Here is a 27,945-nt window from a genome sequence, read left to right on the forward strand (position 1 = left end):
TTGTTTAATAGTTTTACAGTACACACATGGTTGAGAAGACCAAGTATGTACAACCTAAGACCTTTGAGAACAGTTACAAAGCAGCACATCAGAATATGCAGAACTACATAGTGAAGATTAAATGCTTGAGTACCGAGTGGCTCCTGGAAGTTGGAGCCTCTCCATTCCTCTTTTCTCCTTTCCTTCAGCAGATGTCACTGTAGAGGAAGGATGGCTTCCTACAAGCATTTTGAGCCAGGTCATGTGGTAAACTTGAGTAGAGGTGTGTAGTAAAGAGGGCCTTGTTCTGTTGGCTAAAAAAGCAGGATTCCTATTATTGTGCTTCATTTTCCTTGTTCTGTCTGAGACTACAATCTGGCATCAAGGTTCTCTTGGGCTGTCTAGTAGGTCCCTATCAAATGTATTTCTCTGTTTCCTCTGTGAGTTGCTTGAGTAGCCGTGGGAACAGGTCCAACTGATCACCTTTCGATTGCTTCGCAGGTCAGCTGAAAAAAGCAGCCAGTTGGTTGTTCAAGAATGCTGAACCCCGGACATCCCTTTCCCTGGCCTCCAACAGCCAGCAGAGCCAGGGGGCGGCACCGGCCTGGTTGATCTCGGGCGTGGAGATGAAAGCCGAGAGCGTGTGTATCTGCTTTATCGATGATTGCATGGACTGCGACGTGCCTCTAGCCGAGCTCACCTTCTCCCGTGAGTGCTCGCCCAACCCTTAGGTTCATCTCCAAGATTGGCAGCAACTGCTATCTTTTCTTCATGTTACTTATGCCCTTCCATACCTAATAGCATGGGAGAGATTTAGATAATGGTTTTACATGTGTTTTCCATTATTTGTATTTTAAAGACATGTATTTATTTGCTATATGTGGCCTTCAGACCGTGGGTTGGGAATAATAGAAATTGTTGTTGATGAAATTTCTGTTCTGTTAACATGTGTGTGTGCTCAATCACTAAGTCATGTCTGATTCCTTGTGACCCCATGGAGTGTAGCCCGCTAGGCTCCTCTGTCCATGGAATTTTCCAGGCACGAATACTGGAGTGGATTGCCATTTCTTCCTCCAGGGTATCTTCCTCACCCAGGGATCAAACACATCTCTTATGTCTCCTGCATTGACAGGTGGATTCTTTACCACTATGCCATGTGGGATGTGCCACATGGGAAGCCATTGTTGTATAAACAGCCCTAGTTAAATAATTCCTGATCTCTCCATTTTGTTTATGTTTTCATGTATCTTAAGATTGTAGTTGTTGTTGTTTAGTTGCTAAGTCGTGTCCAACTCTTTGCAGCCCTATGACTGTAAGCTGCCAGGTTCCTTTGTCCATGTAATTTCCTAGGCAAGAATACTAGAGTGGATTGCCATTTTCTTCTCCAGGAAGGTGGGTTGCCATCTTTCCTGAGCCAGGGATCAAACCCATGTCTCCTGCATTGACAGGTGGATTTTGTACCTCTGAGCCACCTCTGGCTTCAGGGAAGCCCAAAGATTGTAGGGAGTACTGTTATTAAAGGGATTTATAAGATAAGCATAGAAAATAGGGTTTCCATGCTATATGGAAAATTAAAAAACACAGAGACTTGTTAAAACGCTTACCCCATTGTCTCCTCCATAGGGCCAGATAGGAAGAGAAACCCTTTTCATCTGAGAGCTGTCCCTCAGCAGAGTGGGGATGACTGTAGAAGGGCTTTATCCTCAATCACATCATTGTAAGCCATGTTAGATGCAGCTACTAAAGAGAGTAAAGGAAAATCTCACTTCTGTGTTTACTTTTAATTTTCCATCATTTTGGTCTTATAAGTCACTTTTCCCTTCAAGGAAAATTCGATTCTGGGGATTTAGTTCAACCTTTTACACACTGTGGGAGTTTTCCTTTTCTCTGTGTTTCTAGGCACCAAAGGGCCACTTGATTAAAACTAACAATGGGAATTTTGACTGTTTGCGTGTCTTTTATGCAGAAAATAATTTTTATTTTTCTATGGTAATCTTAACATTTTGAGCTAATATTTATGAGGGCATGACTGTTCTCATTACACTACGTTCTTTTCAGATATTCAGGAAAAAATGTGTTTTTTATGTTCCCTGGTTGCTGGGGCTGGGATTGGTGGGGAGGCAAATGAGGCATTTACCTCATTTACAACATTTAAAGGGCAACCACGAAAATCAGTGATTAAGATAAATGATACTTTAATGCAATATTTTTAAAAATCAGAATTTATTAAATAAAAATCCCATGATGAGCAAAATACCAAATTTTTGTGTGTTCTCCTATAAGATCACTAGTATTAATTATAACTAATAGCTTTTTGGGCTTCTCAGGTGGTGCTAGTCATAGAGAACCGCCTGCCAATGCAGGAGATTTAAGGACACAGGTTCAATCCCTGGGTCGGGAAGATCCCCTGGAGGAGGAAATGATAACCCACTCCAGTTTTCTTGCCTGGAGAATCCCATGGACAGAGGAGCCTGGTGGCTTACAGTCCATGGGGTTGCAAAGAGTTGGACACAACCGAAGCAACTGGGCACAATAGGTCTTTATTTTTAAGATAACATCAGTTTATAACATACAACTTTGTTGTGTACAGCCTTATATTTCCACTTCTGTATACCCTACAGTATGCTCACTACCAAAAATTTAGTTTCTCTCCATCACCATACAATCGAACACCCTTGCTCCCACCCCCGTCCCTGCCCCTCTGGGAGCCTTTACTCTGTTCTCTGTATCTTTGTGTTTGTTTTTCTAACATCTCTTTAATATGCTGTGTCAGCAACAGGAAGTTTTGGTTGTTTCCACCCCACACTGCAATAAGATTTGCTTTCGTTGCAGGTCTGAATTTTCTGCAGCATGTAAGAACTAGCCCTGAAGGCTACGCCCACTTCACCCTTTCTGGAGATTATTATAACCGTGCTCTGTCAGGTCAGTATAATTATCATGGGATTTAAAACATACACTTTAGCATTTGCCTGGGCCTATCTCTATGTAAATCTTACATGAAGCAAAGGAGTGGGACAGAACAGGGAAAGATGAAAAATAAGGGCACGAGCACAAAAGATACAGATTTTTTTTTTCATATTTCTAAAAATATATTTGGTATGTCACAACGGAATTATTTAAAGTTTTCATAGTTAATTCTTTTTGATCCTGGAGTTTGGCTCATTTCAGAATATGAAATTGCTCAGTAGTGAAGGATCACTCGTCTGGCCCTGAGAGTAGCTAACCTTCAAGTGAGATTTAAGCCCACACACATTCTAAACTTAAGGCCTCCTCCCTTCCTACTGGGCTTGTCTCATTAGAAGAGCACTGAGTCAGTGACAGCAAATAACCTGCCTTGCGTTCATACGTACTGTCGCTTCAGTTGTGTCTGACTGTGTGATGCTATGGACTGTAGCCTGCTGGGTGCCTCTGTCCTTAGGATTCTGGCTAGAATCCTAGAATACTGGAGTGGATTGCCATGCCCTCCTCCAGGGGATCTTCCCTGCCCAGGAATTAAACCTGAATCTCTTATGTCACCTGCGTTGGCAGGCAGGTTCTTTACCATTAGTGCCACCTGGGAAGCTGGTAAATGATTATAACCTGCCTTATTTATTCCCTAAAGTAGAACGTGGTTGCTCAGGGCAAGATGTTCTTCCAGAGACATAAACCTGGATACAGTGCAAGTCATTTTCATATTTCTTTCCTTCCACTGGAAAGACCAGGGTAAGGATCTATACAGATGGACATTCAAGAACAATCGGTAACAGGGCTGAACAGTTTGAGCTGTGACAGTCTTTACCTTCAAGAGATTCTTTGTAGGTATGGACAAAGTAAACCAGGTAGTGTTGAAGAGCGGTTGCTCCCTTTGAAGTCAGGGGAAAATTAAGCTTCCAGTGTGTTTTGCTGCCTGCTAGTTGTTCTAGAGTACATGTCACATTCAATTTTATATGTTAGTTAACATTCTCCCTTCTCTGTTCTGTATTCACTTAAAGGCAACACTCTTTTTTCCTAATTGTTCAAAATGTTTAACTTCAGAATAATAGTCCCAGCCCTGCTAGTTGAAAGTTTTACAGGGCATATGGTAGCTATTTTTTCTGAGAATCATTTATTTTCCCAGAGCAAATATTGCTTACTTTTACAGTTGCAGGAACACATTCAGGTCACTAAGCACTAAATGGCGTGAGGAGATGAACGTACCAACGTTAAGCTACATGTTAGATTGGATTTGTATTAGTAAATCACCTCATCTATGGCCGGTGGATTGTGTTTAGGGAAAAATTAACTGGCCTTGAAAAGCCATCTTTAAAACCACAGTAAGATACCATTTTTCTTATCCAACAGATGGGCAAAAAGGAAGTAACACAGACCTAAGTATGGTGAAGATATGAGCCATAGAAGTGTCATTTCCTACGGTCAGAATTGTAAATTGGGACAACCACTTTTGAAAACAATTTGACGTGACTTACAAGCATACTTGGCAACCCTTCAACATACTTCTTCTAGATCTGTGCCCTCGAGAGTCTCCTATGTGTCCTAGGAAACAAGTGAAAAAAGACCGCTTCTAGTAGTGGTCTTCCAGATAGCAGCAAAGCTGAATCAAGTGCAGTGTCTCTTAGCAGTAGAATAGGTAAACAAAGTGGTATGTTCATAAGTGGATTGGAACTCAGTGGTGAAAATAATGTCCCACTGATATATGGCATTAATGTGAGCAGATCTCAAAGACATGTTATTGATCAAAAATAGAAACTTGCAAAAGAATACACACAGTTGGATTCTATTTATGTGAAGATCCCCTACATTAGCAGGACACACTAATGTATTTGTTCTTCAGAAATGTATACATGAATGGTAAAACTACAAAGAAGAACACAGGAATGATTAAAAATTCAAGTTAATGGAGTTGAGTGGGAGAGGTTTGGTGGGGAGTGTTACTCAGGAGCTTCAAAAGCATGTGTAATGTTCTCTTTCGTAAGCTGAGTAGAGGGTACATGAGCGTTTGCAGTGATTTTATTCTTTAAACCATACATAAATGTTGTTTAAATATACCTTTTGTACATATGACACATTTTAAGATGAAAATTTTGAAAAACTTAATGAATTGCTGAATATACCTATTTATTCAACCAATTGTTCTTGATGTAAGAAGGTAGTTAAATTTAATAGTTACTTCAGCCACTGCCACTGACACTATTTTTCCAACCTGAGTCTGAGACACTTTTTTCCATCTTGAGTGTATCAAAAACAGGGCTTGCCTCCTCTTTAATAGAAGAGGGCACGTCCCGCCTGCCTGCCTTCCTCCCACCTTTGGAAGACCATGGTTGGGGTGCACGTATGCTGTGCTGCCCATGTCCTTGAGACAGCACAGACATCTGTAGGATAACCTGAAGCTAGAGAGGGTGCCTTCTGTGTGAAATCAAGTTGGAAATAAAAAGCTGTTATCCATAGTATGTCCTTGCTGAGCATTTGTGAACGGTGTTCCCCTGTAAACTCTTGGTATCTGCTGAGCAGATGTCTTATTTCCTGTGTTCTGCTAGGCTGGGAGCCATTTATTGAGCCCTGGCCATGCTCCGTATCCTGGCAACAACAGGCTGCTAGTCGTCTCCATCCTCCTCGACTGAAGCTGGAAGCCAAGGCCAAACAGCGCTTGGATGTCAACATCACCTCTGTGCTAATTGGTGAGTGGAAAGTTGTCTTTCGAACACTGGTACCCTTCTGTGCATACGTCCCTTGTCTGGAAGGCTGTTAATTCTGGTTTAACAATTGCTCAGGCCTGTACCAGACGTTGCTTACTCCTCACAGCTGCTTTCCTGATAAACCCTAACTTGGCCTCATGGTGGTCCTTACCCCATTGCTCCAGAAGTGGCATCCTATGCTGGTGTTCTCGGTGCTTAAGCAAGAGCTTAGACCATGTGGGAAATACCCATGTCCATGATGAACTTTCTACCCATAATGATTGGTCCCTGGGGTTTATTATGTCCTAGAAGTGAGTTTAAATTCATTTCTCTCACACTATTCACAGAATAATTCTTGAAATGTATGATTTTGATTGTCTTTAGAGCAAGGTCAGTTGTCTGTGCTGTTTTTCATCAATTATCATGTTGATGTAACTCTAAAAATCACTGGGTTAACGGGTTGTCAAGCTAATGGCATGAGCTCTGAAAGTGTCTTTGACAACACTGAAATGTACACTCCTGGGTTCAATATAGTGAGTCAGAATCTTGTCCCTATACTTGTCCTTGTATCAGAAGAATAGTAACATTATCACACAGTGAGATAGTGCCTTTGTTCACCATGAAGCCTACACTCACTGTTTGAGTTACTGATCCATAGGCTCTGATTTTTGGTAACAATGTAGTGTCTGAGTGATAGTAACACATGCTACAGTTGTGCCTCAGTGTCCAAAGGGATTGGTTCCAGCACCACACTCCCTACGCCTCACCTCCCCCGCCTCCATCCACATCTGTGGCTGCTCAAGTCCCTTGTGTAAAATGGCATAGTTCAGTGAATATGGTTGGCCCTCTGTATCTGTCTGCAGAGCCCACAGATATGGAGGGCAGACTGTCCTGCAAATATGTGAACTTTGTTCAGGGTATGTGTTAGGTGAGTCTCATACAATATCCATTGGCTTATTCCATGTCAGAGTTAAGAGAATGTGTAGTGAAATGAGACTAGAAGTTTATTGATTCCTAAATTTTAAAAGCACTGTTTTAGATTTGTAGGTTTCATTAATATCAGCAATGTAATGGTAAATAGATCTCATGATTCTTCTATATTATTTTGGCTTCTCTGTTATTTCTTATATAATCTGTTCATCTGAAGTTTAGATAAAGTTTGGGACAGTGTTTTGAAAAGCCATGGTAAATAAGAGCTTACCTTAAATAAAAAGAGTTCTACTGATATATTTCTTATTGGTATCTAATTTAAAATGTCTAATTAAAAATGTCCTCTAAAAAGCATTCTTGTCATTGGTAAAGCTGTTTTATTTTTTTAACCTTTAATTCCTTATTTCTAAAACTGTGCTGAAACCCAGAAACATTGCTGTGACCTCTTAGTGTTTAAAGAAATATAATTTCTGTAGCCAAATACTGGAACTGAAAACCAGAAACTAATCATCCTTGTTTAAAAAAGTGTGATATTTTAATTAGTAAAGAAGGTCTTTATCCAAGTGTGGTGCGTAATAATTTTGTTAACCTGCTCTTCCTGTTATAATTATCCTGTTGAAAAAGTAAAGCCACTTGTGGAGAACTGCCAGCTGGATTTTAGTCTCCTGAGTTTGGTGGCCTCCTAGCTGGTCTTTCTGCCTCCAAACCCTGCCCCTTAGCATGGCATGCCATGCTCTTCACAAAGCAAGTTGTTCTCTTGCCTAGGCTTCTTTGCTATGTCCCCTGTACCCCAGCATGTTGTACCAGAGTCACACAGCAGTATTATTCTGTGTTCCCTAAGTGTGATGTGTGCTTTCATATCTTAAAGTCTTTACATGTGCTGTTGTTTCTGCCTAGAATATCCTGTCTAGTCCTATTGGTAACCCTACCTGCTTCAAGACCCAGAACAAAGGTCCTCACGTCTCTGGTGATTGCCATGCACTTGGCCGTGTGCTCCTCCACTTCTGCCAACTCAGAATAAACCTTCCCGTTACATGGTCCCATAGCATTTTGTTTGTATCTTTCTTTTAGCTCCTTTCACATTGTGGGATAGTTTTGTGGTGACGGTTGTTTTGCTAACGTTCATTTCTTCCAGTGGAGCGTGAGGTTCTTCAGGGAACCAGTTTTCTCAGAGTCTAGCATAGGGCTCCACATTTAGCCAGGCATTCGATAAAAGCTTGTTTTGCTGAATTGAATTGATGTGACTTGAACTCTCAATCTTTATCGTTTGTGTTCTCAATATCTTTGGGGAATTTTTCCTAGACCAATACATAAGTACCAAGGAATCGTGGATGGCAGATTACTGTAAACAGGACAAGGAAGTAGACCCCACCCCATCTGAAGACTGGATGGGCTCGTCAGTGGATCCTCCATGCTTTGGACAAAGTAAGGTTTTTCTCTGCACATGTCTGACTAAATCACCTTTGACCTACACAGCCATGTTTCAGTGAGAAATTCAAATAGAACCATCATTTTCTATGGAAAAACCTACAGGAAATTCCGATTGCCTTCTACAACTGTTTTATTCTGTGGAAGGGACATTTTTCTTTCTGGCATGACACGCTGAACTTTTCCTCTCAGCTCTCATTCCACCATTGTGGGAGGAAAAGGACCTGCCGTGTGCCGTTCCTCAATTCCGGTCACGTGGCGCATAAACTGGGGCACCTGGAAATGCACTGGGGTGGCCATTGGTCAGTTTGTGGTTTGCTCAGCAGAACATTTTAATTGACTGGATTTTGAAGAACATCTTTTCAGGTGTCTGAATCTAAAGATTAGAGAGTTTGGATATATTCTTGAAGAGAGGGAGGGCGGGCTCCCACGTGGAAGCAATTGTTTCACGGCAGGGCCTGTACTATAAAGGAGAAGAGAATTGAATGCCCAGCCTCTGAAAGATAGAGAAGTCAGTGTGTTCTCTGTTAACAGTGTTTTCTTTCCTTATTTAACGCTTCACCATGGAGCTCTGATTTCCTCAGAGCTGGGGAGGTTGTGATGGCCAACGGCATGGTCCTTAGTTGTTCCACAAGCCATTGTCATCCAAATTCAACTCAGCCCAGCTCTTTCAGTGTGGTTTCTTTGGGGAGTCTTGGCTGGACTTCACATGGCTCATGAATACTTAACTATTCCATCTGGTCTGCAAACGTGTCACGGGAAGATGGATTTTCTTAGTGTATGAAGTATTTGAACTGGTTCGTCTCTCCTCAGGGTGTATAAATGGATTTTCTATCTGCCTTGTACTTCTTGAAGGAGGAACAAGGCCACGTCAGCTCTGTTTGCTCTGTGTGTTCCCAGGCTGTTGCTTCTGAGTCTCAAGGCCATTGCTTGGAAGCCAGGGCTTCTCAGATATCATCAGTTTCAATTCTAGCTCCTCCTCTGACCTTCCCCATTTGTGTGTTGAGAGAATGTAATGGAGCCTTCGTCTACCCAGAAGGCTCTAAATAATCTTTGTAATATGTAATGTGTCCTAAAGAGTGTGTTTCTAAAAACATTATTCATGCAGAGGGATCTTAAATCCAGACTCAGTGCAAACACTAAGAAGGCTGAATCTTTACGATTTTGATGAAGGACTTTCTTTTGTCCCTCTCCCACCTCTCCCTTCCCCTTTTATTTTAACATCTCCTCTTTCTTTATAGTTAATAAGCTACCGTATGTATGGTAAATGCCTGTGCTAAATTAAAGCTAGATTTTTATTTACTTACGGATTTTTGTGGTTACTTAGGCTTATAAAGTTTTAATATATCTTTTTAATTAGGCATGAGTGAACATACCTAAATTTCCACACTCTCTTCTTATTTAGACTTCTTGGATGATAGAATAGCAAGTGGGATTGTATTCTTCTACTAGGCCTGCTAAAGTAATTGTTGGGCATTTGTTTCCAAGGTCAGTCGGTTTGGATCTTGTTGAACCAATCACAAACCTTCAGCTCTTACTCTGGAATATTTAGTAATAATCCCCCCCAGATTTGTGCATTTTATTCAGGCCAGCTTCAAAATAAGCCCTTGAACTAGAGGTTCTTAATATGAAGTTCAGCCTAAGGGAGCCGCTGATTTCTTACTGTTCCTTTGGCTGGGAAAGAAAATAACGGCCTCTTTTTTGATATTATCATTGGCTTTGTTCAGTAAGGGCTGAGATTCCGTAGGTAAACCTGGATGGCATGGCATCTTAATTCATTAGTTTTGTAATCAGGGACCTTTTATGGAAATGTCAAAAAAAAATGTTCTGGAAATGTCTATGGTTAACATGTAATGTAAATAAGACCATGAGGTAACTCCTCAGCTGAGACTGTAGCCTTGGAACACAGGCTGATTATTCCCCTTGAATTTTTGAGACCCGTGGGGGGCTAGCATTCTACTGCTACCGCCGTTTCCAATTGGAGCGGAGCAGCTCCCACTAAAATCTGTACTGCTTGTTCTTGGTAACTTTTCTATGCCATGTGAGAACAAGCATGCTTTAAATTAAAAATCCTCAAAAGGCTGGTCATTCTGTTCCAGTGAATGTGAGTACATTTTCTTTCCCCAACAGAGAAAAAAAGGAGCATGCTCTGTTGACACAGGCTCCACATAAAAGCCAGCATTAAAGCTGTCTGGCTCACCTCATCAAGTACCTCATGAGCGCCTAGTGATCACCAAAGGAATGAGCCAATAAATGCATGATGCTTGCTGTGCTTGTAATGTACACTGTTTGCGCTAATGTTTCGGAGACGAATCTTCTTTTACGCTATATTGATTCTCACCCTCTAACTTTGTCTCTCCTGTCTACCAGGCCTCCCCCTTGTCTACCTTAGAACTAGGAGTACAGCCAGTCTGACTAACCTAGAGCACCAGATCTATGCTAGAGGTACAGTACAGCCAAGCGAGGGCTTGCTTTATTTTCCTGTTTTAAGAACTGCCTTGTACATCTTATTTTCTGTGAACACGGGAGCCAAATGGGTGTATACCCAGTTATGAGTACTTTGTTTTAATAACAGGAAAGATCATTTCCAACTAATGGACAAAGTGCCATCTTATATTAGAAGGAAGTGATGTGCTGATTCTTATTCTGTCTCTTGCATCTGCTTTTTAACCTTTAGTGGAAATGAAATCAACTCCACAGTGTATGATGCAGAAACATCCAGTGTCAGTTAGAGGTGATGTCTATACTGAAAATCAAGAAAACCCTCCATCAAGCCCTGCAGCAAGTCTTTGTTTATAGACTACTCTGTGAATGTTTATTCTCATGGTAATACAAAGGGCGGTGTGGAGTAGGAGCTATGATGATCAGGAATGGAGCTCAGAAAAAAATTTCCAGTAAATGATTGCTTAGACACAAATCTTAATTTCCTTAGAAATGAATTGAGGTTCTTAGGAGGTAGAAAAAAGAATGTTCTTTGTTTCTATCTCTGATCCTTTAAGGGTTCTTGAGAATTTGACTGGTAAGTGAATATGAGAGGAAGACATCATAAACTTCAAGGAATTAGAATCCCAAAATGTTCAGTTCTTCTTTTGTGTGAAGGAGTGAAGTTTAATGTGAACGATTTATGTTTGTCCTTGGCTACCACCACCAGATCCTGGGTCATAGTGTATTTTGTAAAAATATACCTTCTGAGCTTCCTCTACTAGGAGTTTAGAACAGGGATATTAATAAATGAGGGCAGTACTATTTTTTTTTCTGAAAGGTTTTGCTAGGATTGATGTTCGTGAGGAGGGCTCCCAAAGCCCAGGCTTGATTCTTCATTGTTTCATGAATTTATACTTCTAAGTTTTTCTTTATCTGTTATTTCATCTTTTGGGCTAAGCAGAGCATTATTCCTGTGTAGTCCATGGGGACAAGAGCTCAGAGAGACTAAGTAATTTGCCTCCATTCACATGAGAGGCCTGGGACTTTATTTCTCATGATTTACAAGCCAGGTCCTTTCTGATAGGCTGAGCTGCTTACAGAGCATAAGAACCCGCACTGTGTATAATGGTCACATTTCCCTGGGGATCGGGTCCACGGGGCAGACATTTCCTCAGCTGGAGCTATTTAAGCTAAACGTGGATGTGAGGAGCTTGGGGTTCTTTCAGCTTATGAACCAATTAGGTCTGGTCACCAAAGGAGGTTTCTGAGGCCACCAGGGAATCCTGTTCTCTTTGGTGAGCTTGGGGCTTTTGTCCTCTGGCACTATGCCCAAGCCAGGTACATAGCTGAGCTGGACTCTAGTATGGAAGATGTCCGCTCCTACCCCTGTGAGTTTAGACTTGTGAGCCCCTCCACGTATTTTTATCCTCAGTGAGGCAGGCTGTTGAAGTCTCTGCGGGTATGTGCAATCCGCGCAATCAGCTTGGGGACCTTAGTGTGCCTACCTAGGCTATTTAGTTTCACAGCCATATACTCATGAATTCCTTTATATGGGTTCCTAGCACTTTATTCCATGTTACAGTGTGATCAAAGCTACTTGCCACCTGTTCTTTTTAAATCTAATTTGCAAATGGAAACTTAGCGTCTGGCTCACAGTGGGATATGAAAGCACATCTGGCTGCTTTTCCTCCTGGGCCCTTTATCTCCTTCAGTAAAGCTGCTTTCTGGCTCAAGGAGAGGGAGGCTCCTTTCAAGGTGCCACAGTGAGTACTGTGTACCCTGCTGACAGCTCTTAAATCTTTTACTCCCCCTCTGCTCTTGTCAGCAGCCTCACAGCTACTCCTTAATTTTCAACTTGTTGAACACTGATTTTTTTTTTTAATCAAGACTTGGGAACTAAGTGAGGCCATTGGGAGGAGAAATGAGCATAGTCTAGGTGGAGATTATATTTAGATGTATTTGGAGTGTCTCTAAAAAGCTAACCACTAAGTTGTGGGAACACGCTGGAGCCTACTCACTTACTTAGACTCCCCTGAGCCATTGTTCTTACCAAAACAGAACTTGTCTTAACCTGAAATGGCTTCTTGTGGCGTGTGTAGAGCACTAACTTCTGAAAACTTGAGAAGCTACAAAGGGAAAAGGAAACAGTGGTTACTTTTTAGAAGATGTGACACTGACTTAACCATACTGCCCCTGTGCCATACCTGAGAGGTGGGAGAGGCAGGCTTTGATGGGGTTGGCCTTCTTGATTTTGCTGGCAGGAAACACACGGTCCTAGAAGATGAATTGAATTTTGCTGTAGTCTTCTCAGCTGGCAACTGCAGGCACCTCCAGCTGTCATTTTCTCCACAGCTGCAGACCACTTGGATCCTGGTCTTCCGAGGGCTGTCTTTGTGCTTTAAAGCCAGACACAGAGTAAGACTGGGCCTCGCCCGTTTTTGTCGGCCGGGTGTGTGTTGTTGAGCACGTCAGCCTGGAGGCTCCCAGCCTGGGCTGCTGCCGCCTTTGTAGTTCCTGCTGCCGCCTTTGTAGTTCCTGCTCCCACCTCTCTCTCTCTTTGTGCGGCCAGTAGAGGAAGCACAGGCCCTGGTGGGAGCCAGGGCCTCTGTGCTCCCAGGAGTGTGCAGCAGGCTGCAGGGGCACCGGAGAGCCTTCCTCAGTCTGTTTCCAGTGTTCATCGTCAGGTCCAGCTCCCCCTAGAACTGGATCATATGGATCAGTCTCATATGGATCAGTGTTTCTCTCCAGTTTCCCCGATTAGAAGCTGCCTTGTGAAGGAAACCATATTTTGTGTTCCTCTTGGCATCTCCATAGAACCTGCCTTATACAGATGGTGAAGATATCTGTGCAAGAAAAATGAGCTAAAAACTTCATTTAAATAGCTTTGGGATACTATCTTTTTGAACTTCCAGGGAGGAAAACCCACAACTGCATATGTAAGAGAACAGGAAAGGATGTTTTCATTTTTTTAATAAATGTGCTTAGTATGACTCAAGGGTAACTGTTATGCAAAAGAGAGCTTCCTGAAAGTACAAGTGTTTTGGACAAAGTGATACAAGCACACGTGTTCTGTCTTGCTGCAGTTCAGGTTATCCATTTAGAATGGCTTTCTTGGAAGCAGTGGAGGTTCATGTCTGTCTGTCTTGATGCCAGCCGTGTTAGGTCTAATGCCTTCTCCTGAGTTAAGGCCCATAAGAATCACGGGAGAATTGTGAGGCGAGAGTTGTCAGCCATCACAGTCAGTTGTGGGGGACTGAGTCATCTCATAGCAGGCGGCAGAGTACATGGAGATGCCCTGCTTGGCCTGTCAGCACACTTGTGGAGCTTCGTTCTTTTTTCTCTCCACTATCAGCCTCTTTGCACAAGAGGCCATGGTGGGCGCTGCCTCCATGTGTGGGGAGGGTCTCTGCCACACAGGTCAGGGCGTGCGCTAACGGCCTTCTGTTTGCTCACAGCAGAGATGAAAGCCCCCAAGCGCCGGCAGCCGTTTGTCCCTTTTGCTCTGAGGAATCATACAGGCTGCACTCTGTGGTTTGCCACCCTGACCACCACGCCCACCAGGTAAGGAACACGGGGTCTGTCACCCGGTGCCATCTCTATCACCACAGGCTCCTGAGTACCAACCCAGCACAGCAAGCCAGGCCCTCTGTGAGGCTCTTGGGATCCATTGCATTTGAATCAGTAACGTGATGTCTTGCTGAGGCTAATGATGGAGGTTCTGGTTCTACGTATAGTCTGTAGTCAGAGAAGTAGATTTTGAGTCTGAAATATCCAAACTGTGATCTTGATGCCAGGGCATCCATTGTTTTTAAAGTAAAAGTTGAGTAGTTTAAGGATATGAAAGAAAAGTCACTCCATCCTTTCTCCTTGGTCTTCATTCTACTTCCCCCTATAAGAAAAGCTGTATACTATTATGAAATCAAATGTTTTGCCCATTTTTCTTCCAAAACTGCTTGAAAATACCTCTTATATCCCTCACCTCCACCCCAAATTATCTTCCAAACCTGCAGCGTACTTGAGACCAGGTGGAACTGGGTGGAGTTGGGAGAACAAATGAGTTCACCTAAGCCCAGTGAGAAGGCTCTCTAACAACTTTCTGCCGATTTAGACCTTGGCTCAACTCTCCAAATGCAGGCTGATCTTCCCAATTTAGTAGTGAAGTATATGAAATGAGGACCAGAATCAGTTGATTTGAGAACGTGTTTCTCTTGCCTCCACCAAGTATGGTAGTGCTCCAGAAGAAACTTTTTTTTTAAAGTCAGTTTTTATAGTCACTTAAAAAAAAAAAAGTCACTTAAATATTGGGTTGGCCAAGGAATTCATTCAGGTTTTCTAATACTACAGTTAAAAGTCACAACTAGCTTACATAACCCCTTGGGTACCAGACTCTACTGCTGGCAGCAGGTGCTTCTGCAGTGATTGCTTTCCAGCTATTTGTAAAGTTTCATATGTTGTGATTGATCATGAAGTTAACTTAAGTTACTGACCTTTAAGGTCCTCTTTTGCAGCCAGGTTATATGGCCTTATTGCTGCGAATTGCATCCTGAGAGGGTTTCTGCTTCCAGCCCTGAGTTCTGGGTGAGAGGGGGTGGAGAGAAAGAGGGACCAGCTGAGACTGTCTGCTTTGGTTCCAGGGCTGCACTGTCTCACAGCGGGAGTCCAGGGGTGGTTCCGGAAGGGAACGGAACGCTTCTTGATGACGCTCACAACGTTAGCGAGTGGCGAGAAGTCCTGACGGGTGAAGAGATTCCCTTTGAATTTGAAGCAAGAGGAAAGCTAAGACACAGGTAAAACGTGGTTTTCTTTTTTGCCTCAAAAAAGGGGGGGAATATATATATAAATAATTGTCCCTAGTGTTTTGCCTCTTCTCTTTCCTTTGTTAATGACTTTACTGTTTTATTTTTAAAAGGCATTTAGAAAACCAGTGTTTCATTTTTAAAAAAATACAAAGACTATTTGGGAATACGTTTCCTTCCATCAGTTATCCCTTTATTTGACATGTGAGGTGGTAACCGGTATGTTCCATGTAACTACTTTGATTGAAGCATAAACAGATCATAGCTCTCCAGTTCATTGCATCCTAGCTGGTTTTCATGATGGAGTGGTGACATGGTCTTATGAAAAACATTATCAAAACACAGTGAGTTTTAAGCTACACATGTGCCCTTTCAGCAAGCAGATGGTTTCAGGAAGCAAAGCTGATAAGATGCTCTCATTCTTTTTTTTCTTAATATTTATTTATTTGGCTGTGTCAAACCTTAGCTGTCGAGGGATCCTCACTGTGTCATGTGGGATCTTCCGTTATGATGCACGGACTCTCTAGTTGCGAGGCTCAGGCTCTTGAGTGTGTGGGCTCAGTAGTTGAGGCTTATGGGTTTAGTTGCTCCACAGCATGAGGGATCTTAGTTCCAAGACCGGGGGTCAGATGCATGTCCCCTGCATTGGAAGGATTCTTAACCAGTGGACCCCCAGGAAAGCTGCATAAGATACTCTCATTCTAAGAATAACTCACTTAAGGAGACCACTTGCTGATGCACTCAAAACCACCAGCTGAAGGCTGGGAATAAATGCAAAAGAACATTGTGCCTGGTAACTGAGAGGGTGTAAAATGTGTAATAAAATGTTCTTTTACTTGCCAACGTTTTTAAGTAGAAGGGCTGTCTGGTGGATACTGAATAGTTAAGATTTTAGCGTTTGAGCCTCATCATCTAAAACTTAAGAGACTGGCTTCAGCCTTCTGTGGTCACGTGTGTTCTTGGTGCGTTGATTCTTTGTATGCAGGCATGCTGATCAAACACTTCTTCCTTCCATATAGCTCTGCGCCTGTGCACATTACTCCCTAGTGGCAAGAGTTCTGAACTTGGGTGCCTCCAGTGATTTTTAGGAAAAAAACAGTTTATAAAAAAAATCACTGCACTGGGCACATGTACCTGGAAACCATGTTAGAATTTCCAGGGAAGAGTGGTGAGCATTTTTCCGCTCCACAGAGTTCCTAGAGAAGCTAATTATAGAACCATTCACTGTATTTCTTAATAAGCACTGCCTCTGTTGTAGGAGCGGTTTGGCTTTTTTGTCATTTCCGTTTCCATGTTTTGTAACTCATTTCAAGTCCCACCTTTCTGCTTGAATTCATTGAAAAATGCCTTCTCTGGCGTTTCCCCCTTTGGCATCCTGTCCCCCACTCCCTGCCTCCCTCCTCTCTTCCCTTCCTGTCAGCCTCAAGTCCAATTCCTCATTTCTGGCTTCTGGCTTGAATTAGGCAGAATCTAAAATAGAATTAAATGTGCAATTTCCTCCCGTTCCTCCTGTTCTGCCCACTGCCTTCTACTGCAGTTTCAGCAGAGTACTTTAGCCCTAAAACCCTGCGGGCTCTGTGTCTCATTACCCTGTCTGTAAGTTTCTAGGACTGGAGCCCAGTGACTGAGTGTGGTTCTGAGAGAAGCTGGAGATTCCACAAAAGAACCAAGGAGAAAATGTCGTTTTAGGCATTTCCAAGAGTGTGGTTATGTGATTACATTGCTAGCGCAGCATTTTCACTACCCCACTGTCCCACTTTTAGCTGATGTTATCATTTCACGAAGGTTGAGGTGTAGGGGTGGGTGGAATACAGACCCGAGCTAGTTCACCTGGTTTGTACAGAGGGAGGGCAGCTGCCACTCTTACTCAAGCTCTGTACATCTTGCAGTTTTGTTTTAAGCATAAGACACAGTTAAAAATATCCTCTTGATTTCCCTTGCATTAGGTAATCACCAAAAAGTTTGGCCAGCTGGGTTTTTATGTCATTATGCAGTAAATCCAATTTTAGGCTTTGCTTCTACTCCTCCCTTGATAGGATTGTGCTTAATGTCTTTTTCCGTGTTCTTCCTGACAGACACACCCATGACCTCCGGATCCATCAACTGCAAGTGAGAGTGAATGGCTGGGAGCAAGTGAGCCCAGTGTCTGTGGACAAAGTCGGGACCTTTTTCCGATACGCTGCACCAGATAAGAATTCCTCATCCTCTACGGTGTGTGGCTGTGGCAAGGGTGTTCAGTGGCAGGGTTGTGCCTTGGCCACACACCCTCAAAGCCAGGCAGTCAGACAGGCCTGTAGTAGCCTTGCTCTAGTGAAATTTTCTTTCTTTTTTTAACTTTTTATTTTATATTGGAGTATAGCCTGATTGACAATGTTGTAATAGTTTTAGGTGACAGCAGAATGACTCAGGCATACATGTCCATTCTCCCCCAAATTCCCCTCCTGTCAAGGCTGTCATATAACACTGAGCAGAGTTCCCTGTGCTGTACAGTGGGTCCTTGTTGGCTATCCATTGTAAATGAAATTTTCTCGTTCTTCATTTTTCCTAGTGCTGGGAAGAATATTTGGGTCAGTCATAGGCTTTGATAATCACCATATAGATAAGCCAGCCAGTGGTTAGTTTTAGTAGAAAAACAGGACCTAAAATTGGCATCAACACATATTACCCTACCTGTGCAACTCCATTTTATCTGGCCAGAATGTGCAGGTGGGGGCTGGCATCCCAGCTGATACAACTGCCGTGGGTGCTCTTGCCAGACAGTCACACTTCGAGGGGTAATGATGTTCCTTGTTGAGTAGCCAGTGGTGACTAGGAAAGCACAGATTTGCAGAGATGTGGGAGCTTTCCTCATGCTCTCTTGCTTCATAAAATATGTTCTTGGAAGACATGATGTTTTCACGGTCTGTCTCGTGCCCCAAGTTTCTTAGAAAAAGAAGCTTTCTTTCAAGATGACTTTTTATCTGCCCAAGTTCACATCCAGGAACAAAAGGACTAATTCCCCCCAGAGACACCTTTCTATTGTCTTGATGCATCCTGGAGAATTTTGTATATATTGAGTGATTGTAAAATGAATATTGCTTTTCCCATATCTTCCAAGATGCTTTTTCTTCATAGTAGACCATACTTTACCTAAGAGTATAAACATCGCCCTTGCAAACAACTGAAGTTGTTGTTGAATTTAACAATGCCTGTGTCTTAGCTCTGTACTGATTCTTTGACTTTGGGGATCTTTCTTAGATCGGCAGCCCGAGCAGCAGGACAAATATTATCCATCCCCAAGTTTATGTGAGTATGATTTTTCTGTGTCACTGTTTACTGAATGCACACATAGCTCCTGATGACCACTGGACTCTGTGGTTGGAATTTATCTTTTTCATTTTCTGTTAATGATTTCCTTCCTTTTAAAAGAACTTGCAAGGAAATGTTTTCACCTAACTTGGTATATGAGACTGAATATTATAGGGAAGGAGAAAAAAAAAAGGGCAAATGTTTTGGTCCAAGGTCTCTTTTTCTAAATTAAATATAAATTAACCTTTGTACAGCTATATGTATTTTACGGGTTTTCCCCCAAAGGTCAACATGAAAGTAACTCAGAATGAAAAATAGTAAGATTCCCTCCCCCATTTGATTTTTGAAACATCACCACAGGATGACATTACAAGGCTGTTTTGTGGTTTTTGCTTATAATTTCTTCTCCCTGAGGATAGTAAGTTTTAAAATGTGAAATTTCAGATAAGCATAGAGACAAGAAGATTGAGATTTAAGACAGGTGTTACTGGGCCCTCGTTCTCCTGGGACTTTGCTGGGCTGGGTCAGCGGAGGCTCTCATGATGATTGTGTCCTTCTGATAACACTCTAGGAAGCTGTACTCCACCTTAAAAATTTTTTCTTTTTTAATTTAAAAAATTTATTTATTTTTAATTGGAGGATAATTGCTTTACAATATTGTGTTGGTTTCTGCCATGTCTCAACATGAATCAGCCATAGGTATATGTATGTCTCCTCCCTCTTGAACCTCCTTCCCAACCCTCATCCCATCCCACCCCTCTAGGTCATCACAGACACCAGGTTGAACTCCCTGTGTTACATAGCTCCTTCCCATTAGCTGTGTATTTTATACATGGTAATGTACAAGTTTCAGTGCTACTCTCTCAATTTGTCCCACCCTCTCCTGCCCTTGCTGTGTCGTTAAGTCTGTTCTCTATCTCTGAGTCTCTATTCCTGCCCTGCAAATAGGTTCATCATATTAGGTTCTAGATTCCATAATATGTGTTAATATACAATATTTGTTTTTCTCTTTCTGACTTACCTTACTCTGTATAACAGACTCTAGGTTCATCCACCTCACTAAAACTGACTCAAATGCAATCCTTTTTATGGCTGAGTAGTATTGCATTATATATATATGTACTCCAGCTTCTTTATCTATCCCTCTGTCAACTAACATCTAGGTTGCTTCCATGTCCTGGCTATTGTAAATAGTGCTGCAGTAAACATGAGGTTATGTTTATCTGTACTCTTCCTTTGCATTGGAACTACCTGGAAGTTTTGGTTTAAAACATGGATCTTTTCCTTTGTTGTTTATTAGGTTGGTTGTTTATTAGGTTGTTTGTTTTAATGAAAAACTAGAGGTATGGAAAGCTTAGATGTCATGTCATTTGTTTCTCCAATTAAAAAAAAAGCAGTATCAATATATTCTGAGTACTCAGAGTACTAGTTTTTAAAAACCTTCTATTTTACCTAACGTGAAATTTTATATTAAAAAAAAAACAAACAGAAAGCCGTAAATTCTTGGCACATGGTAGCAGCACAAAGTGTGTGTTAAATGTGTGCATGGACACATGAACACAAATAGGAAACTGTGGCTGCATCTATAAGACCAGAAATAAATCAGTTTCCTCTAGTATCTTGGATGGCATCATTGACTCAATGATGCAAATCCCGGGTTTTAGTGAAGGACAGGGAGGCCTGGCATGCTGCAGTCCATAGGGTCGCAAAGAGTCAGACACGACTGAGTGAGTGAACAGCTAGTATCTTGAGTTTTATGAACCTTGGTGTCCTGTTAAAAAAAGAGTAATTATTGAGCAGAACTTAGACAGTTTTCATCGTGAAGAAGTTTTTTTTTTTAAAGTTCTTTGAAATCCAAATGTTGGCTTTTTATAGGCATGTCAACAAACAATGTATGGGTATATTGAGTAAATTTCATCACATTTAGGAAAAAAAGTTATTCTTCCTATGAAAGGCATGCCAGTACAAACAGCTCTTCAGAATTGGCTGTTATAATAGTGGGTATTAAAGGATACTCACTCCTATTAAAGCAGAGTGGTTTTAGAGCTTAATGACTCATTTCACTGAAGATACATAGTCATAGTAAGACGCTTTATGTAGGCCTTCTGACCGGTGTTGTTATACTTTGCGTGATTTTTAAAAGCCACACTTATTTATAATTTCTCTCTTTTCCATAGTTCTCTTCACTCCCACCTGTCCGGGTCGTCTTTGCGGTAACAATGGAAGGCAGTGCTCGGAAGGTGATCACGGTCCGATCAGCCCTCATTGTGAAGAACAGACTTGAGACGCCGATGGAACTGAGACTGGACAGCCCGTCAGCTCCAGACAGTGAGTTCTGACACTGCCTCCTGGTATCCTGAGCTGGACTTCGGGGTGGGAGACATGCCTGAGTGCTAACATGTGTTTCTGTGGCAGAGCCCGTGGTCCTTCCCGCCATCATGCCAGGAGACTCTTTTGCTGTGCCTTTACACCTTACTTCTTGGCGACTGCAGGCCCGGCCCAAAGGACTGGGTGTGTTTTTCTGTAAAGCTCCTATTCACTGGACCAATGTAGTGAAGACTGCCGAAGTTAGTAGCAGCAAACGAGAATGCCACTCCATGGACACGGAGAAAAGCCGGTTCTTCAGGTAAGCATGGCGCGGCAGTGCCATGTAGATTTTGCCATTTTTTTTCCCTTTATGCTTTCTCTGAGGACTCTTAGTGATTCAGTTGTGCTTATTGAAAACCCTAAAGTTCTTACTCCTTAAGTGTTAAAGTTCATAAGAATTCAAGAGTTAACCCTGGGCAGGAGAGTGGCTGTTACTTACCACCTAATATTCATGGGAGAAACAACCACAAACCCAGTACTCACACATATGTGATTAGAAAGTGGTCTGTCTGCATCAGCTTAAAGAGAAGACATGTAAAGGGACTTCCCTTGTGGTCCAGTGAGTTCTGACACTGCCTCCTTGTACCCTGAGCTGGTCCAGTGGTTGAGTCCACCTTGCAATGCAGGGGATGCAGGTTTGATCCCTGGTCCAGGAAGTAAGATCCCACATGCCACAGAGCGACTAAGCCTGAGTGCCTCAACTAAGACCTGATGTAGATAATAGATATATAGTAAGTGTATGTATATATATATATATGTGTGTGTGTGTGTGTGTGTGTGTGTGTATGTATTTATTTATTTATTTACTTTAAAAAGAGAAGATATCTGGAGAGGGAAGAAAAAACAATGACAAGTTCTCATCCCTACATTGGGGAGCAAAATCCTAGAGGTGGGAATTTTTCAAATGACAGATTCCAAAGGAATGTGGGTAAAGGTGCACCTAATACTGACTTTTCTTGGGGACTTTGACAAAATTATCAAGTAGACTCCTCATTTCCTCTTCTGAAGAGTACAAGTAATATGGTACTAGATTCAATGTTAGAAAAAATACTGGATTGCTATTGTGAGATCTTTCCAAACTTAGACTTTAAACTTGTTTAAATGGGAGATGGTCAGCTTTAGTTTCCTTTATAGCAAAGACAGGCATTTACTTAGTTTAAGAAGATGATAAAGGAAAACAAGAAGAATATAGAGAATGCCAGTATACCCTTTATCCAGATTTGCCAGTTGTTAACAGACTACTTCTCTTTTGGTGATTTATAAAACAAAAAACAATAAAGATATAAATGGTTTTGAACAGCACTGTTAGGCAGCTTGTCACAATTGGCATTTATGAAACACTTTAACCATCAATTCCAATTGCATTTTTATTTCAAGTATCTGAGGACATTCATCAGAAGTGACCATCTCCTGTGCCATAAAACAAAGATTAACAAGTATTAAAGAATTGAAACCCCTCACAATGTATTTCATTATTATGATAGTTATTAAGTTAGATGCCAGTGACAATAAGGTGCTTACAAAACCCCAAATATTTGCAAATTAAGCAATACATTTCTAAATAACCTGTGGGTTCAAAAGACATCACAAAGAAAATAATATTTTTAAATAAATACTAATGAAAACCAGACATATTAAAATATGGGGGATGCAGCAAAGGCAGTCCTAAAGGGAAGTGTGGAGCTTTTAATGCTCACATTAGGAAGTCAGGAAGACGTAAAATCACTGCTCTAAACTTCTTCCTTAATGCAGAAGAGCAAACTAAACACAGAGAAATAGGAAAAGAAAAGAAGTATGAAAATCAACAAAGTAGAAAATAAACAATAGGAAAAATCAACAGTGTCAAAATTGGCTTTTTGAAGATTCACAAGCTTGATAAACCTCTAATAAGACCAATCATGTTGTGAGGCAAGAAAACACAAATTGCCCTTATAAGGAGTAGAGAAAAAGGAGAACTGCTCTAGACCCTACAGATATTAAAAGATTTGTTATAAACAATTTTATGTAAATAAATTCCACACTGGAAGGATAAATTTCTTGAAAGATACAGATTGCCAAAACTAATACAAAGAAGAAATAGGAAACTCAAATAACCCAGTATCTATTAAAGAAATTTAATTTGTAATAGAGAGGCTTCACACAAAGAACATTTAGGACCATAAAACTTCACTAGTGAATTCTACAGACATTTAGGGAAGAAATCATATAAGCTCTTTGCAGACTCTTTCAGAAAGAAGGGGAGGAGGGAATAGTTTTGACTCATTTTAAGAGGCCAGTATTCCTGATACCAAAAGTGATATAGTTATTATTAAAGAAAGAAAAAAAGAAAACTACAAACTAGTATTCCACCATGAAGAGATGCAAAAATTCTTAACAGGATACTCCCCAATAGAATCCAGGGAGTGAAGTTTATCCCAGTAATATAATAAGCTTAACATTCAAAATTGATAAATTTTTTCTTTTTTTTAAAGCATGTGTGTGTTAACTGCTTAGTCATGTCCGACTCTTTGTGACCCTATGGACTATATAGCTGGCCAGGCTCCTCTGTCCATTGGATTCTCTAGGCAAGAATACTGGAGTGGGTTGCCGTTCCCTTCTTTATGGGATCTTCCGCATCCAGGGATTGAACCCAGGTCTTTAATCCAGGTCTTTTGCATTACAGGCAGATTCTTTACCATCTGAGCCATCAGGGAAGCCCTTTAAAAAGCATGAGACTTAATAATTTTATCAAGACTTCAGAATTCCAGATCAACCTATAGAAATCAATTATATGCTTATACTTTAGCCGTGAACAAATGGAAAATGTGATTTTAAGAACACCGTTTACAGTAGCACCAAAAATTTTTATTATTTAGGAATCAGTCTAGGGAATGATATATCAGTCTTTTACCCTAAGAATTACAAAGCTTTGCTGAGGGATAGTAAAGAATCTGCCTGCCTGTGCAGGAGATGTGGGTTTGATCCCTGGATCAGCAAGATCCCTTGGAGAAGGAAATGGCAACCCACTCCAGTATTCTTGCCTGAAAAATCCCATGGCTAGAGGAGCCTGGTAGGCCCCAGTCCATGGGGTCGCAAAAGAGTCAGACATGATTTAGTGACTAAACAGCAACAAAATTAATGAAAACCTATTAACTAAGTGGAAAAACAATCAGGTTCATGAATTGGATTGTTAGGATTTTCATTCTCACTAAATTGATCGGGAGATACAACCCAGTTGGTTATCAGTAGAATGAGTTTTTAATTTTTTTAAATTTTATTTTATTTTTAAACTTTACATAATTGTATTAGTTTTGCCAAATATCAAAATGAATCCGCCACAGGTATACATGTGTTCCCCACTCTGAACCCTCCTCCCTCCTCCCTCCCCATACCCTCCCTCTGGGTCGTCCCAGTGTACCAGCCCCAAGCATCCGGTATCATGCATCGAACCTGGACTGGCAACTCGTTTCATACATGATATTTTACATGTTTCAATGCCATTCTCCCAAATCTTCCCACCCTCTCCCTCTCCCACAGAGTCCATAAGACTGTTCTATACATCAGTGTCTCTTTTGCTGTCTCATATACAGGGTTATTGTTACCATCTTTCTAAATTCCATATATATGCGTTAGTATACTGTATTGGTGTTTTTCTTTCTGGCTTACTTCACTCTGTATAATAGGCTCCAGTTTCATCCACCTCATTAGAACTGATTCAAATGTATTCTTTTTAATGGCTGAGTAATACTCCATTGTGTATATGTACCACAGCTTTCTTATCCATTCATCTGCTGATGGACATCTAGGTTGCTTCCATGTCCTGGCTATTATAAACAGTGCTGCGATGAACATTGGGGTACATGTGTCTCTTTCCCTTCTGGTTTCCTCAGTGTGTATGCCCAGCAGTGGGATTGCTGGATCATAAGGCGGTTCTATTTCCAGTTTTTTAAGGAATCTCCACACTGTTCTCCATAGTGGCTGTACTAGTTTGCATTCCCACCAACAGTGTAAGAGGGTTCCCTTTTCTCCACACCCTCTCCAGCATTTATTACTTGTAGACTTTTGGATCGCAGCCATTCTGACATACATCACAGCAGGATCCTCTATGACCCACCTCCCAGAATATTGGAAATAAAAGCAAAAATAAACAAATGGGACCTAATTAACCTTAAAAGCTTCTGCACATCAAAGGAAACTATTAGCAAGGTGAAAAGACAGCCTTTAGAATGGGAGAAAATAATAGCAAATGAAGCAACTGACAAACAACTAATCTCAAAAATATACAAGCAACTCCTACAGCTCAACTCCAGAAAAATAAATGACCCAATCAAAAAATGGGCCAAAGAACTAAATAGACATTTCTCCCAAGAAGACATACAGATGGCTAACAAACACATGAAAAGATGCTCAACATCACTCATTATCAGAGAAATGCAAATAGAATGAGTTTTTAAAAAAAATGGCATATGAACCAAATATGGACACATACAACAACATTGCTGAATCTTGTTAAAACTTAATGCAAAAAAAAACCAAAAACCCAGACACAAAAACTAAATACATCCTGTATCATTCTATTTATGCTGTTCAAAAACAGACACAGCTAATTTGTAATGCTGACTATCAGAAATTGGTTGCTTGAATGATGGCGGAGGATATTGATTGGAAAGGGATATGAGGGGACTTCCTGGGATGAGAGAAATGTTCTGTAATTGGTTTGGGGTGATGCTTATAGGGGTGTGTATAATTGTCAGAATTCATCAAACTGAACATGTAAAATCCATATGTTTTACTGTGATTTGATTATGCCTTAGTAAATGTGTTTGGATTGAAAATTGCAAATATCTTACTAAATTATTGAACCATTTGAATGTTATCCTGTCTCAGACTCATCTAAGGAGAAAAAAATTCAAGCTCTTCATTCAAGCTGATGATTTTTACACCATTTTGTCATCACAGGTTTTGTGTGGCCATAAAGAAGGAGAATTACCCAGATTACATGCCCTCCAATATATTTTCTGACAGTGCAAAACAGATTTTCAGACAGCCTGGGCATACCATATACCTCCTGCCAACAGTGGTCATCTGCAACTTGCTCCCTTGTGAACTTGATTTTTATGTTAAAGGAATGCCCATTAATGGGACACTGAAACCTGGCAAGGAGGTGGCTCTCCACACAGCTGATACCTCCCAGAACATTGAACTGGGTAAGGGTTTAGTTAAATAATTATTTGTAATTATTCTGTGAAAGTGTCAGTGGATATCTTATGACTATTTGGCATACATTTTGGGGAAATCATAGCACATATAATACTGCAGTAAGTTGGCTCAGGGACTTCCCTGGTGGTCCAGTGGTTAAGACTTCATGTTCCAGTGCAGGGGGTGTGAGTTTGATCCCTGGTTGAAGAGTTAAGATCCCACGTGCTTCCAGACCAAAAATCCAAAACATAAAACAGGAAAATATTGTAACAAATTCAATAAAGACTTTAAACAATGATCCACATCAAAAGGAAAAAAATGCGCCAGCTCAGAGGATTTATGCAGTTAAAAAAGGAAAACTTCTAACACAGAAAATCATTGAAACAAAAAAACTGAACAAAACTAAAAGATCTCAGGGCAAGCACTCAACATCGCCTTTTTTCTTGTGTTGCTCACTTGATGTGTGACTAAAGGAAGTCATTTGGTCTTTTCAAACCATGCTTTTTACCAGCTGTAGAATGAACAAAATCTTATATCTCGCCTCTTTCAGGAAAGGGGAAAATGTTTGCCAAGCACTCTCGGTACCCCAGACAGTATGTCAAATACTTTGACACACATGTTCTCGTGTAATCCTTACAGCAGTAGTTATGAGTCCCATTTTAGTGATGAAGACATTGAGGTTTGGAGTAGTTAATACATCAAGTCATTTTCAGTTGTAGGGATGAATGAAGTGAATAGAGTCACTATGATAATCTGTAGCTCTTGTAGCAAGAGGGTCCTTCCGGATTTGGGACAGAAAGAATGTTTCTTTAAGGCTGCTGTAGACATGTTGAAATAATAAGGATGTAGATATTTACCTTTTTTACAGTTTTGTAAGTGATTTCATTCTGTCATCTCATTTGATCTTCACAACAATGGATGTCTCAGGCAGAGAGACAGCTGTGGCCCCCATTTTACTGATGAGGAACCTGAAACTCATTGAACTTCAGCAGTGTGTCCCACAGGGAAAAGCTTACATTTTTGAATACGTAAATCCTTGAGCTTAATCTCGAAAAGAAAAAATACTGCAACCCTACTTGTCTGTTTTAAAAAAAAATAGGTCTTTGCTCTGATATTTAAATGTTTCTCCAACAAATGTTTACTGAGCCCCTGTATAGAATGGAAATGCCCTCCCACCCTCCATCACTGTGTGCTCGTTGAACACTCCTTGTCTTCACTCTCATTGTTTACAGGGAGCATCACTTTTAATAAGAAGCTCTTGAAGTAGGTACTGTTGTTATCCCTTTTGGCAGATGGACACAGTGAAGTTAAATAGCTTGTCCCATGTCACACAGCTGTGAGGACAGACTGGGAATTTGAAGCCAGGCAGTGAGGCTGTGGAAAACCTTAACTCTTACCCTGTACTTGGCGTTTATTGGGTTTCAGACACCCAGCTGAGGGCCTGTATAGTCAACTCTTGAATAACCAGAGCTATGACTGATGACTTTCATTCTTCTAATTATTACACGGTTCAGACTCTCTAGTGTGATTTCTAGACCATATTTATTCTCACCCCAGCTAAAGGGAGATGGCCATTCTAATAAGGTTTCTGCCAGTTGAATACTGTAGTTACTGACTTTTCCAAGAGGAATCAAATTTAGTTTGGCTATGGGCTATTTTGACAAACTATAAAGTGAAACTCAGAAAGACAGTAGTTTTATCTTTCTTTAGGGGTGTCCCTGGAGAATTTTCCACTCTGCAAAGAATTGCTCATTCCACCGGGAACCCAAAACTATATGGTAAGAATGAGGCTCTATGACACCAATCGGCGGCAGCTGAACCTCACCATCCGGATTGTGTGTCGAGCAGAAGGATCTTTGAAGATCTTCATTTCGGCTCCGTATTGGTTGATTAACAAAACTGGT

The 27,945-nt window shown here is 41.1% G+C and overlaps 1 protein-coding gene across 10 annotated transcripts in view; it reads left to right on the forward strand.

The window, feature by feature from the left end:
• VPS13D (vacuolar protein sorting 13 homolog D) overlaps nt 1-27,945 on the forward strand; it is a 274,134-nt gene that overhangs the window by 88,918 nt on the left and 157,271 nt on the right. For 8 of the 10 annotated variants that reach the window (XM_025285916.3, XM_025285915.3, XM_025285913.3 and 5 more), the window contains 13 exons: nt 481-687; nt 2,812-2,901; nt 5,493-5,633; nt 7,863-7,985; nt 10,359-10,433; nt 13,871-13,973; nt 15,047-15,199; nt 17,284-17,419; nt 18,446-18,493; nt 20,674-20,824; nt 20,912-21,122; nt 25,802-26,049; nt 27,752-27,943. In XM_025285916.3, coding sequence (XP_025141701.3) covers nt 481-687; nt 2,812-2,901; nt 5,493-5,633; nt 7,863-7,985; nt 10,359-10,433; nt 13,871-13,973; nt 15,047-15,199; nt 17,284-17,419; nt 18,446-18,493; nt 20,674-20,824; nt 20,912-21,122; nt 25,802-26,049; nt 27,752-27,943 — 1,878 coding nt within the window. Of the gene's footprint in view, nt 1-480; nt 688-2,811; nt 2,902-5,492; nt 5,634-7,862; nt 7,986-10,358; nt 10,434-13,867; nt 13,974-15,046; nt 15,200-17,283; nt 17,420-18,445; nt 18,494-20,673; nt 20,825-20,911; nt 21,123-25,801; nt 26,050-27,751; nt 27,944-27,945 lie in introns of all 10 variants that reach the window. The other 2 variants (XM_006076789.4, XM_006076788.4) reach the window with 2 other exon arrangements.

Source organism: Bubalus bubalis, chromosome 5 (genome assembly GCF_019923935.1).
Source record: "Bubalus bubalis isolate 160015118507 breed Murrah chromosome 5, NDDB_SH_1, whole genome shotgun sequence".
NCBI classification, from domain to species: Eukaryota; Metazoa; Chordata; class Mammalia; order Artiodactyla; family Bovidae; genus Bubalus; species Bubalus bubalis.